The sequence below is a fragment of the Bremia lactucae genome, linkage group LG10 (assembly GCF_004359215.1).
Source record: "Bremia lactucae strain SF5 linkage group LG10, whole genome shotgun sequence".
Lineage (NCBI taxonomy): Eukaryota > Oomycota > Peronosporomycetes > Peronosporales > Peronosporaceae > Bremia > Bremia lactucae.
In genome coordinates this window covers 5,332,633-5,342,133 of record NC_090619.1, presented here as the reverse complement: position 1 = coordinate 5,342,133, position 9,501 = coordinate 5,332,633, and the positions used below count along the sequence as shown (strand labels likewise).

The window sequence follows — 9,501 nt, the reverse complement described above, 5'->3', positions numbered from 1 at the left end:
GTATAAATTTGCAGCAAAACACAATCGTTGATGTGTGGCCAGCAAGAGGTAGCGGAGGTGGGACATCTAAGTTTTGAAACATGCCAGAATTATACATATTGCAGCATTAGAGATCATACAATAATTAGAACAGGATACGTGTCAAATATCGTCTGAACAGCAGAAAAGTAAATGGAACAGTGTTACAGAGTCTTAATCCACTCAAAAGTTTAATGATCACGTGACTTGATTGAAGCATGCTAAAAGTCCGTCGTATGCTTATGACAAATTTCTATGAATATCAACGCCTTCAATCCATATCTCTTCATAATACCTTCTCTGCCTCATGACTAAGATCAAGTGTAGCATATTTCTTCATGATCCCAAGCTTTTGTGTACTCGTAGGTATATTATACATGTGTGGTTATATATTTTTATTTATCAATTATTTTACTACTGTTGTTTCATTTTTGATTATTTGGTATGTATTTTACATTTATTTATTGTTTTGGTGTATTTTTATATATTTCCGTTATTTAAAGATTCTATCTTAACTTGGTTTTCTCATTTGTCTGTTTAGTGAATGATATGATTCTTGTAATAATATATCGGTCATAAAATTTCTTGCTTGAGATCTTTTATTTTTTTCTGCCAACTAGTAGTTAACCTTTCGGTAATTCCGTCACAAATAAGATTATTTTGCTACATTGATTAAGGCAGGTCAGTCGCGCTTTATTTTATACGACTACCAAAGCAAGCTTAAAGTTTGTTCATGGACGCAATATCGACCGACTGCACGTAATCTTCAATGGCTTCAATAGACTCCGTAATGTCGTCAAGTAGAACAAGTTCGTCCACAATGACGCACTGCACGAGCAGCTTCTTGATCCCAAAAGCTACTGGAACCAATTTGTGACCTTCCCCCCACGTGAGACCTTCTACCACAAGGGCTTTAATCTTCTTAGCCAATTCCTCCAGATCAGTCTCGGCCTCCCACGGTTTCACCTCAATCACCACTTGCGAGCGCTCAATAGGCTTCTTCTTTTCCTTCTTTGCACTCTTTGCAGCCTCCGCACGCTTAGCTGCCAATGCCTTGGCAGCCTCGTCATCCTCATCGTCGTCATCCCCGAATAAATCGTCGTCATCGTCGTTATCCTCTTCGACCTTTGTAGGAATCGCCTTCTTAGGAGCTTCTTTCTTAGCCGGCGCCACGGCCTTCTTTGCGCCTACAATGGGCTTCATGGGCTTTGCGCCCTTAATCGGGTGCAACACCGAGAACTTGGCGGTCTGCACGAGCTGGAACTTACTCATATTAGTTGGCATGGTGGAACACAAATTATGGTCGGAATTCGTGTCTTTAAGTGAATGGTTTCGATCAGCTGTAGCCATCGGTAACCTTTTTGAAAAATTACAAAAGTCATATCTCTAAAAAATGTGCAAATGCGATCTATTTTCTTCCGTCTGACAGCAATGTCGTCCGTCTTTTTTTTTTCACTTCATTTTGCGGGTGCCGTTTATAAATCACGCACGCAACATGTACCGTCCTTGATTTGAGTTTAAAACTGTTACGGAACTTGCGCTTTGAAACTGATGCTAAAATGAAGCTTCTTTTTGCGAGCTCCTCTATGCCTGCGACAAAGCACCAGCTGTAATTAAAAGTCGTCCATTCGACAGTTTTCATTGTGCTAAATAAAAAGCTCTTAAAATTACAATGTACATGTCTAATCTTTGGGCTTCATATTAAATAGAAGCACATTAATCCAGTAACCTACGTTGCAGCTTTTTCTTTTACAACCCATGTTCTGTTATGGGCGAAACGATCAACGATTTCACGAAACATGCCCAGCATCCGATCTATCTGTCAAGGCAACGACATTAGCAAGTCCTTGGAGCGCCGCTCCGGCTGTTTGTCTTGTCTAGAATTGATGGTCGATACAGCTTGCAAGTGTAATAGGCTGCCTTTATTGATCTCGTAGGCGACCTCTCATATTCCAACTTGCTCTGCCAAGTGGACTCGGAGTACTCGCAAATAATTGAGTCCAATTAAGCGTTTAATATGACCGACGTCGAGAAAGGCTATGACATTCAAAACTCGCCTAATGCTAAATCTAAGATTGGCAGCATCGACGCCGCTCCGCTCGCGCATCCCTCCATATGGCTCCTCCTTGCAGTGTCCATGCCGCGTATGGCTCTCAACATGGCGTGGTCGGCACAATGGGCAGCGCTTGGGCCGTACCTGTCGACGATGCTGCCAAAATATGCTGTTCAAATCACGCAATTTATTGGCCCTGTAGTCGGTGTACTCCTCGGTCCCAGTATCGGTGTACTTAGCGACCGAAGCACTTCTACGATCGGTCGACGTCGTCCGTACCTCATTGTCGCTGGTCTTTTAAGTATTGTGTGCTGGATTGCTATGAGTTACACGCGCGAGATGGGCGAAGCGCTAGGTGACCACGGTACTGGCATTGCCGGCGAGCCCATGAGCCGCACGTACACGTCAATTCTGACCATCTTCTTTTACCTGTGGATGGACATTACCGTCAACGTTGTCCAAACGCCTGCCATGCTTCTCGTTGCGGACTTTGCAGGGGATCGTCAGACCATGGGGGCAGCGCTTGGCCAAGCATGGTCCACGCTCGGCTCGATCCTTGTCGCGGGGTACATTGAATTCTTTGGAGCCGCGCACAAGAGTCTCCACGAATTTATGTGGATGCTCTCGTTCACCATGTTCATCTGTATTGGCATCGCTTCATTTTTTGCGCACGAGACGCCACTGGACCCGAGTACGATCGACGCCGACTCAACGTGGGTGCGCATCGGACGTGCCTTTGCGTCTGTGTATACTGGTGTTCGCACACTCCCTCGTTCATTGGCGGTATACAGTATCTGCCTCTTTTTCGTGCAGTACGGGTTTACAGCGTATAATGGCAATAAGGGCCAATTTTTTGGCTTGGAGGTTTACAAGGGTACCGCCGAAAGTGCGGATACTTGTAACCCATGTACCCCGGAGCAGGATGCTTATAATGATGGCGTAGGTATTGCCGGGGGGCGCACCGATTTGCTATTTAATATTCTTGGTTACGTCTACTCGTGGACGCTTCCGTTTCTAGTGACAAAAGTCGGCGTGAAATGGATTTTGACGCTCTCAACCATTCCACAAATGTTCTTAATGATCATGGCTTGGACGAGCAATGTAACATTTAACGTAATTATCGTCGTAATCACTAGTATCACCCAGGCCACGTGGTTTGCTCTCATGGTGCCAGTGGTTGTCCATGTTTTCGGAGATGGCAAAGAAATTGGCATGTACGTTGGCGCAATCAACTCGGCCAACTGCTTTGGTCAATTACTAAACTTTGCGGTTGGCTCGGGCCTCGTGCAAACTTCTTTGGGTTACAAACTGCCAGTCTTTTTGGGCGGTGTCATGAGCGGCCTTGGGTTTATCACAGCTTTATTATTCTTTCACGTGGAAATGAACTCAATGTAAGAAGGGTATACGTAGTCTGGGCATTGATAAACCACATTTCTCTGACAATCTCTTAACAACCAACTCGTTGTATCACATATTAATGACAATTAAAAACTTTTGTGCTTTAATTCTTTCTTTCAATCTTTTTTAACATATTCTACAGCACTAAAAAGTCTTTGACCAGTCTTTCATAAAACACGAAATGGTCCGAGCTAGGAACCAAGCGAATCACAATACTTTTCACTACGCAACTGCATCATGTTGGAATGCCAAAATTGCGGCGCCGTTGGCGACACGTTTTTTAGCGAAAATTACTTTGGGGAGATGGTGTGTGAGCTCTGTGGGACGCAAAACTTCTTGCAGGCGCGGAATGAAACGCACACCATTGAGGACACGGGTATGGACATCGCAACAGTGCTGAAGACGCTGAAGCGCCGTGTCGTGCGCACGAAGAAGAAGAGTCAAGACAATAGTACGGTTCCGACCGAACAAAGAACCCAAATTAAGAAAGAAAAGCTTGAAAAGGAGGTACCAAAGCTGCCAGAGCTATTAGACTGCGTCATTGCCACACAAATGGTCTTAAATTCCATGGCGCACGCATTAATTGAGCGAGTAGGAAGCAGTACCTTTCCCAAAGACGAGTATCCGAGAGTTGTGAAAGAGCTGTGGTTTAAATTCTTACAAACGTGGGGCGTAAAAGGCACGAAACCGCTCTTGCGTTGTTACAATGAGTTTTTCATGTACTATACAAAGAAAGAAGAAGTAAGCATGGATCCAGCCACAACATTCGACTTGTTAGAACAATGGGATGCAGAATGGGAGAAAAAACGAGGTGACGAGGCAGAAAGCAAGGAAGACAAGACGGTGGAAGAAGAAGAGGAAAACGTCGACAAACCTCGACGAAAAAGCCGAGTTAGAGATCCTCCACGTCGACGATTTGATGAGCTCAATATGTTTTCAATCGTCGATTTAGTCGGAATTTTAATGCTTGCATCGCGAGTTTTAAATTTAGGACTGTTGCCAAGTGATTTTGCGGAATGGGTTGCCACGGGTGTCATTCCGTATCATAATTCGCTGGCCACGTGTTGTGCTAACGCCCCTGACGTGCGAGAATCGGTGAAATTTATTGTCAGTTTCTTTCAGTCCTTCATGCGCCGTCACCGAGCAAGTAGCGTTCAAATTGCGTACTCGGCTCACCATCTTCAGTATCACATGGGCTTGCGTCTACCTCCTTTAAACGTTCCGCTTGCAGCTCACCGCATTTGCGCTACGATGGGCTTTCCTAAAGGAGTGTATCGTAATTTCTTATGGATTACTGGCATGATGAATGTCAAAGGGCCCATGACGGAATTGCCGCTGCTGCTGCAATCGGAAGTCGATGGGTACCCTCGATTGAAGCTTACACACACGCCAAACGATCGAGCCATTGTCGATGGAATTCTCGAATCTGAAGTGGGTCTTGTAGCTCACTTGGTTGTCGCGATTAAAATGTGTGCCAATTGGCATGAGTGGATCTATGATCGGCATCATACCAAGGACGATAATGAAGAAATTAATACGGAAGGGGTCCAATACAATGCACCACCCGTTGCTGCAGTGCACGAGGCTCAGCGTCTTCTTCGGCGTGATCTCGACTCGTTTGCTTCATTTGCCAAACAGATTTTTATTGATCCTACCAAGTCTGCCATACCTGAAGAGTTTCAAGAGCATATGAAGCAGCTGAAACGCATTCAAGAGAACGAAAAAGCAGTGAGACAAATGCACACTAAGAAATTGATGACGAATCCTCTTTACGCGTATCCAGCTAAACACGTCGACGGAGTCCTCGCGGAGACTGATGTAGAAATTGAGCAGCGTATGACGCGATTACGATCTCGAGATGGCAACAGAGATAGCGTCAATGATACAGAAAAGATCATGGATGCTTTCTTTTATCCCGTATATACCAATGATCATCGCACAGCTTTGCATTCAGCGTATGAAAATGTGCTTGAACTGCTTTGTCGAAAAATTGACGCGCCAATTGCCCAAGTGCTACCAATCCTGACCAAACTTGACAAGCGGATGAAGAGTCTCATTTACCACTTTGAGCGCACTACCACTCACACTGATTTTTTACGAGCAGGCCATGCCAAGTGGAAAGCTGCAAAAGCTCCCTTGACGCCCACTATAGTCGATGCGTCATCTCGTCAGCGGCATTCGAAGCGAAAGCGGGACGACAAAATATAATAATACGTACATACGAAAAAATATAATATGTAAATTGATATACTTGAAGTCACGCGTTCTCGTACCTTTAAAAGACGCAAACAACTGCAAGCATCGATAGTAGGCATTGCAATAGGTATTGAGTGCCTGCAGGGCAATTAAGTCTCAAATCAAGAAATTTGAAAAAATTCAAAATTCTTAGCGGTGTCATTGCTTAGATGATCATCTGTGGAGAGCAGCTAAATATCATCGGATTATTTCATTGAATTGTCCGGTCAATACGGATGATGTCTCGGATACGTTGAAAGACATTTGGCTTGTAGCGAATTCTGTCGCGATACATCAGCATTTCCGTATCTTACCAAATTTTACGCCTCAAGCAATCCATGCACCCTTTATGTAAATATTATTCCATAAGAGGAATAATAGATAATCTAGGGCTAAAATGAACTCGACTGAAAAGCAAAAAATTAGCTCAACTTAAATGCCTCTTCCAGCGTTGTATAACAACGCTGGAAGAGGCATTAGATCCGATTTAAATGCTCATTACATCTCTGCAGCTTTATGATCAGTGCCCTCTTGTATCTGGAGAAAGAGTAACCAGGGCTGTGGCAGATAGCTTTGTTATCCTTGATTCCCTAATACTTGACGGATTCAAGTACAAGATGAATCGTAAGCTGAAGAAACTCCAATGCTCCATCTCCTATGTGAATGTGGAAGCACCAGAATGTCTCAGACCTTTTTGTTCTCGCAGTCGTTCGCTGTTGCCATCACCGTACAAGTAGTTTAAAAACTTAGAAAGCTAACAACGTAACATGAGCGATCCAATGCCATTCACAATTGAGCGTGTAGTTGCACCTGGAAGACTGGTAACGGCTGCACCTAGATTGCAGAAGCTGGGATTAAAGAAACTAGACGTCCAGAAGCTACGTACAATCCAGTATGTGCAGAAGGACGCAATGAATAGCAACAATTGTGATGTGGAAGGACATGTCAGATGTAAAGGTCATATACAAAGCGAGAACGCAGGACTGCTTGGACTTCCACGTTACATGGTGACTGAAGATGAATTTGTGAAGGACGAACGAGCGTCTGCCAATGCTGATCTATTTGCTGGAGATATAGACAGTGTTACATTTGTAGTTAGAGTTCGTTCTACTCTTATGCGTAAGCGAGGTCTATTGCGTAAGAAGTTCACATCTTTCCGTCCAATAATAGGTGCCAGAGGCAATACAACTTGTGTATGGACAGAAGATCCAACGATTGTGTTTGTGCCCAGACGCTGGATGAGAAGCATGAAGGTACCAATGCGTGAGTCGACGCCTGATGGTCTTCGGAAAAAGCGAAATGTATAGATTCAGACCGATGCAAGATGGTAACTTAGGCGTGATTCTTAGAGCTCCAGTCATTTCAGTGCATTCTATTGTTGCAGTGAGGTTCATGGCTTGGGATGGTCTCACCATTGGTGTCAGTCCCGAATTGTGTGAAGGCATGAATCTGGACTTTGATGGTGATGAACTTCACTTTGCAGTTGTATCTTCACCCGAGGCCAGAGAGGAGCTAAAGCTCAAGATGAATTCCAGAAAGTTGGATAAGTTTTCACAGCAGAACATAAGTCATGCAAGAAAATCAAGTGGAGAAAAAGTGCTGAGTCAAGACATGGATTTTATGATGTCCACCAGTTGTTGTATGGATGATCTTCCAAAGGTGTATGCTGGAATAGCAGACTCGACGAGACACGCTGGCATCATGGGTGTTTTACATGATTACACACTCGTAGATGTAAGGCCATTTGAAGAGGAGACTGGAAATGAGGATGATGACCGCAATGCAAGATTCAATTTAGAGCTACGAAAGACGCTTGAGTATCTGAGTGGATTCATAGATTGTACTTATACACCAACGTCACTTGAAGCGGGTCGCATTCGATCGTTATGCCATGGCATTCGGATACCAACAGAGGCTCTGATAGCACGCGCACATGACATCATTAAAGTTTCTACAGCGGATGAATCTGAGTTTGCTTACACAGGTGAATGTCATATCGCTGAAACGCTCGCGTCCTAACCGCTAGACGACACTGACACTTTCCAATGTCTCTCGTTCAATCATCAGATTCACTATAAACGAGCATGCGCAAGCACGCAGATTCTCCAGTCTGTTCATCGTAGCAGGTCGGCATCTCGTCGTCATCAAGGATCTGGGAAATTGTGAATTTCTGTCCATGTTGAGTCGCAAGTTTATCTCCTACTCTCAATCTGCAGTTCTGCATGTAAGCAAGAACATAACTAGTCTTATTTCTGCTCTCACCCTCTGCCATGACTACAGCTGAGTCCGCAGGTCTGAACCAACGATCCTTGTCTCCAAGCTTACCCCCAGTTTGCACGCGTGGGCGACGTGGAGGCAATGGATGTTGCACGTAGCCGTTATGGTTGAAAACTTCCATCTCTACAATGGAAGTGTTAACCACAATGGAATCCTCCTAATTGCCCTTCAAATTCATGTAAACAGTTAGCAGAGGAAATCCAGGCACAGACAGGCAAGACACATCTTCGACTTCAGACGCTATCAAGTTCATCAATTCTGTCTGCAACACAGGTTGTACCTTGTGCCTGCTTGTTGTTGTCGACATCATCTCGATTCTTGGTTTGCAAATGGCCTGTGTTGACATGGCTGATGCGAGCAAGGGTCTAGGAGGATCATCACAGCAGATATAAGTCACAAGATGAGAGAAAGACTTGCAAAACTCAAACTAGCGGTTGCTCTGTTGAGGGCCTTTCATAATCATATAGTTCCATCATCGCAGGAGTTGAGAATGTCAGTGAGTCTACCCAGTCAAGCTCATCCCATCTTTGAGGCGGACATTCAAGTGAAGACACAGGTCTCATTAGACATCCAGGTGTGATTGCCATTGAGATTACACGTCTACCTTCGAATACATGCAAACTTGGGCGTTCATGACCTTTCATTGTGAGCCACATCAAGATCATCTCTACCACGTTAGCAGAACGAATTGCACTTACAATGCCACAGAAGTGGAAGATCCAAGGTTGGCTACTGTTAAGATACTCCAAAGTTTCAGCGATATGACATTCACCTGTGTAAGCAAACTCAGATTCATCCGCTGTAGAAACTTCAATGATGTCATGTGCGCGTGCTATCAGAGCCTCTGTTGGTATCCGAATGCGAACGCCATGGCATAACGTTGGTGTATAGGTACAATCTATGAATCCACTCAGATACTCAAGCGTCTCTCGTAGCTCTAAATTGAATCTTGCATTGCGGTCATCATCCTCATTTCCAGTCTCCTCTTCAAATGGCCTTACATCTACGAGTGTGTTATCATGTAAAACACCCATGATGCCAGCGTGTCTCGTCGAGTCTGCTATTCCAGTATACACCTTTGGAAGATCATCCATACAACAACTGGTGGACTTCATAAAATCCATGTCTTGACTAAAACTTCCTCTTCACTTGATTCTCTAGCATGACTTATGTTCTGCTGTGAAAACTTGTCCAACTTTTTTGGAATTCATCTTGAGCTTCAGCTCCTCTCTGGCCAAAGAGCAACTTCATGCAATGATTCAAACGGGCCTATGACTCCAGTTCTCGCTCCACTTATGATCCAAACACGATTTGACCTTGCAATGTCGCTGAGACTCTCAAGCTGAGTTTGCACACCTGAACCTGTGCGAGTGCGTATAGTCTCATATGAAGCTCCAATTGCATAAGGATATATAAATGCCGGTGGAAAGAAACGTGGAACGTAAAGCTGTTTGGGATCTGGATGAAACCAACTCGCCGGTGGTGGAAGGCGATTAGATGTATTACGTACTCCAACTCTT

General features: G+C 44.4%; 6 protein-coding genes across 6 annotated transcripts; 4 read left to right on the top strand and 2 right to left on the bottom strand.

Annotated features, from left to right (window-relative positions):
* Positions 1 to 738: 738 nt before the first annotated feature.
* Positions 739 to 1,368, bottom strand: CCR75_003959 (uncharacterized protein; the record flags this gene model as incomplete). The annotated part of the gene is made up of 1 exon (XM_067962050.1): positions 739 to 1,368. The coding sequence occupies one exon, from the start codon at positions 1,366 to 1,368 to the stop codon at positions 739 to 741; it is 630 nt and encodes a 209-aa protein (XP_067818745.1).
* Positions 1,369 to 2,035: 667 nt separating this feature from the next.
* On the top strand, positions 2,036 to 3,466 carry CCR75_003958 (uncharacterized protein; the record flags this gene model as incomplete). The annotated part of the gene is made up of 1 exon (XM_067962049.1): positions 2,036 to 3,466. The coding sequence occupies one exon, from the start codon at positions 2,036 to 2,038 to the stop codon at positions 3,464 to 3,466; it is 1,431 nt and encodes a 476-aa protein (XP_067818744.1).
* Positions 3,467 to 3,706: 240 nt separating this feature from the next.
* On the top strand, positions 3,707 to 5,677 carry CCR75_003957 (uncharacterized protein; the record flags this gene model as incomplete). Its single annotated transcript, XM_067962048.1, has 1 exon — positions 3,707 to 5,677. One exon carries the CDS (start codon positions 3,707 to 3,709, stop codon positions 5,675 to 5,677), a length of 1,971 nt encoding a protein of 656 aa, XP_067818749.1.
* Positions 5,678 to 6,471: 794 nt separating this feature from the next.
* Positions 6,472 to 7,011, top strand: CCR75_003956 (uncharacterized protein; the record flags this gene model as incomplete). The annotated part of the gene is made up of 1 exon (XM_067962047.1): positions 6,472 to 7,011. The coding sequence occupies one exon, from the start codon at positions 6,472 to 6,474 to the stop codon at positions 7,009 to 7,011; it is 540 nt and encodes a 179-aa protein (XP_067818748.1).
* Positions 7,012 to 7,096: 85 nt separating this feature from the next.
* Positions 7,097 to 7,436, top strand: CCR75_003955 (uncharacterized protein; the record flags this gene model as incomplete). Its single annotated transcript, XM_067962046.1, is given in 2 exon segments — positions 7,097 to 7,363; positions 7,383 to 7,436. 2 exon segments carry the CDS (start codon positions 7,097 to 7,099, stop codon positions 7,434 to 7,436), a joined length of 321 nt encoding a protein of 106 aa, XP_067818747.1.
* A 460-nt stretch (positions 7,437 to 7,896) lies between these two features.
* On the bottom strand, positions 7,897 to 9,105 carry CCR75_003954 (uncharacterized protein; the record flags this gene model as incomplete). Its single annotated transcript, XM_067962045.1, has 4 exons — positions 7,897 to 7,922; positions 7,967 to 8,104; positions 8,262 to 8,346; positions 8,410 to 9,105. 4 exons carry the CDS (start codon positions 9,103 to 9,105, stop codon positions 7,897 to 7,899), a joined length of 945 nt encoding a protein of 314 aa, XP_067818746.1.
* Between the last annotated feature and the right edge of the window lie 396 nt (positions 9,106 to 9,501).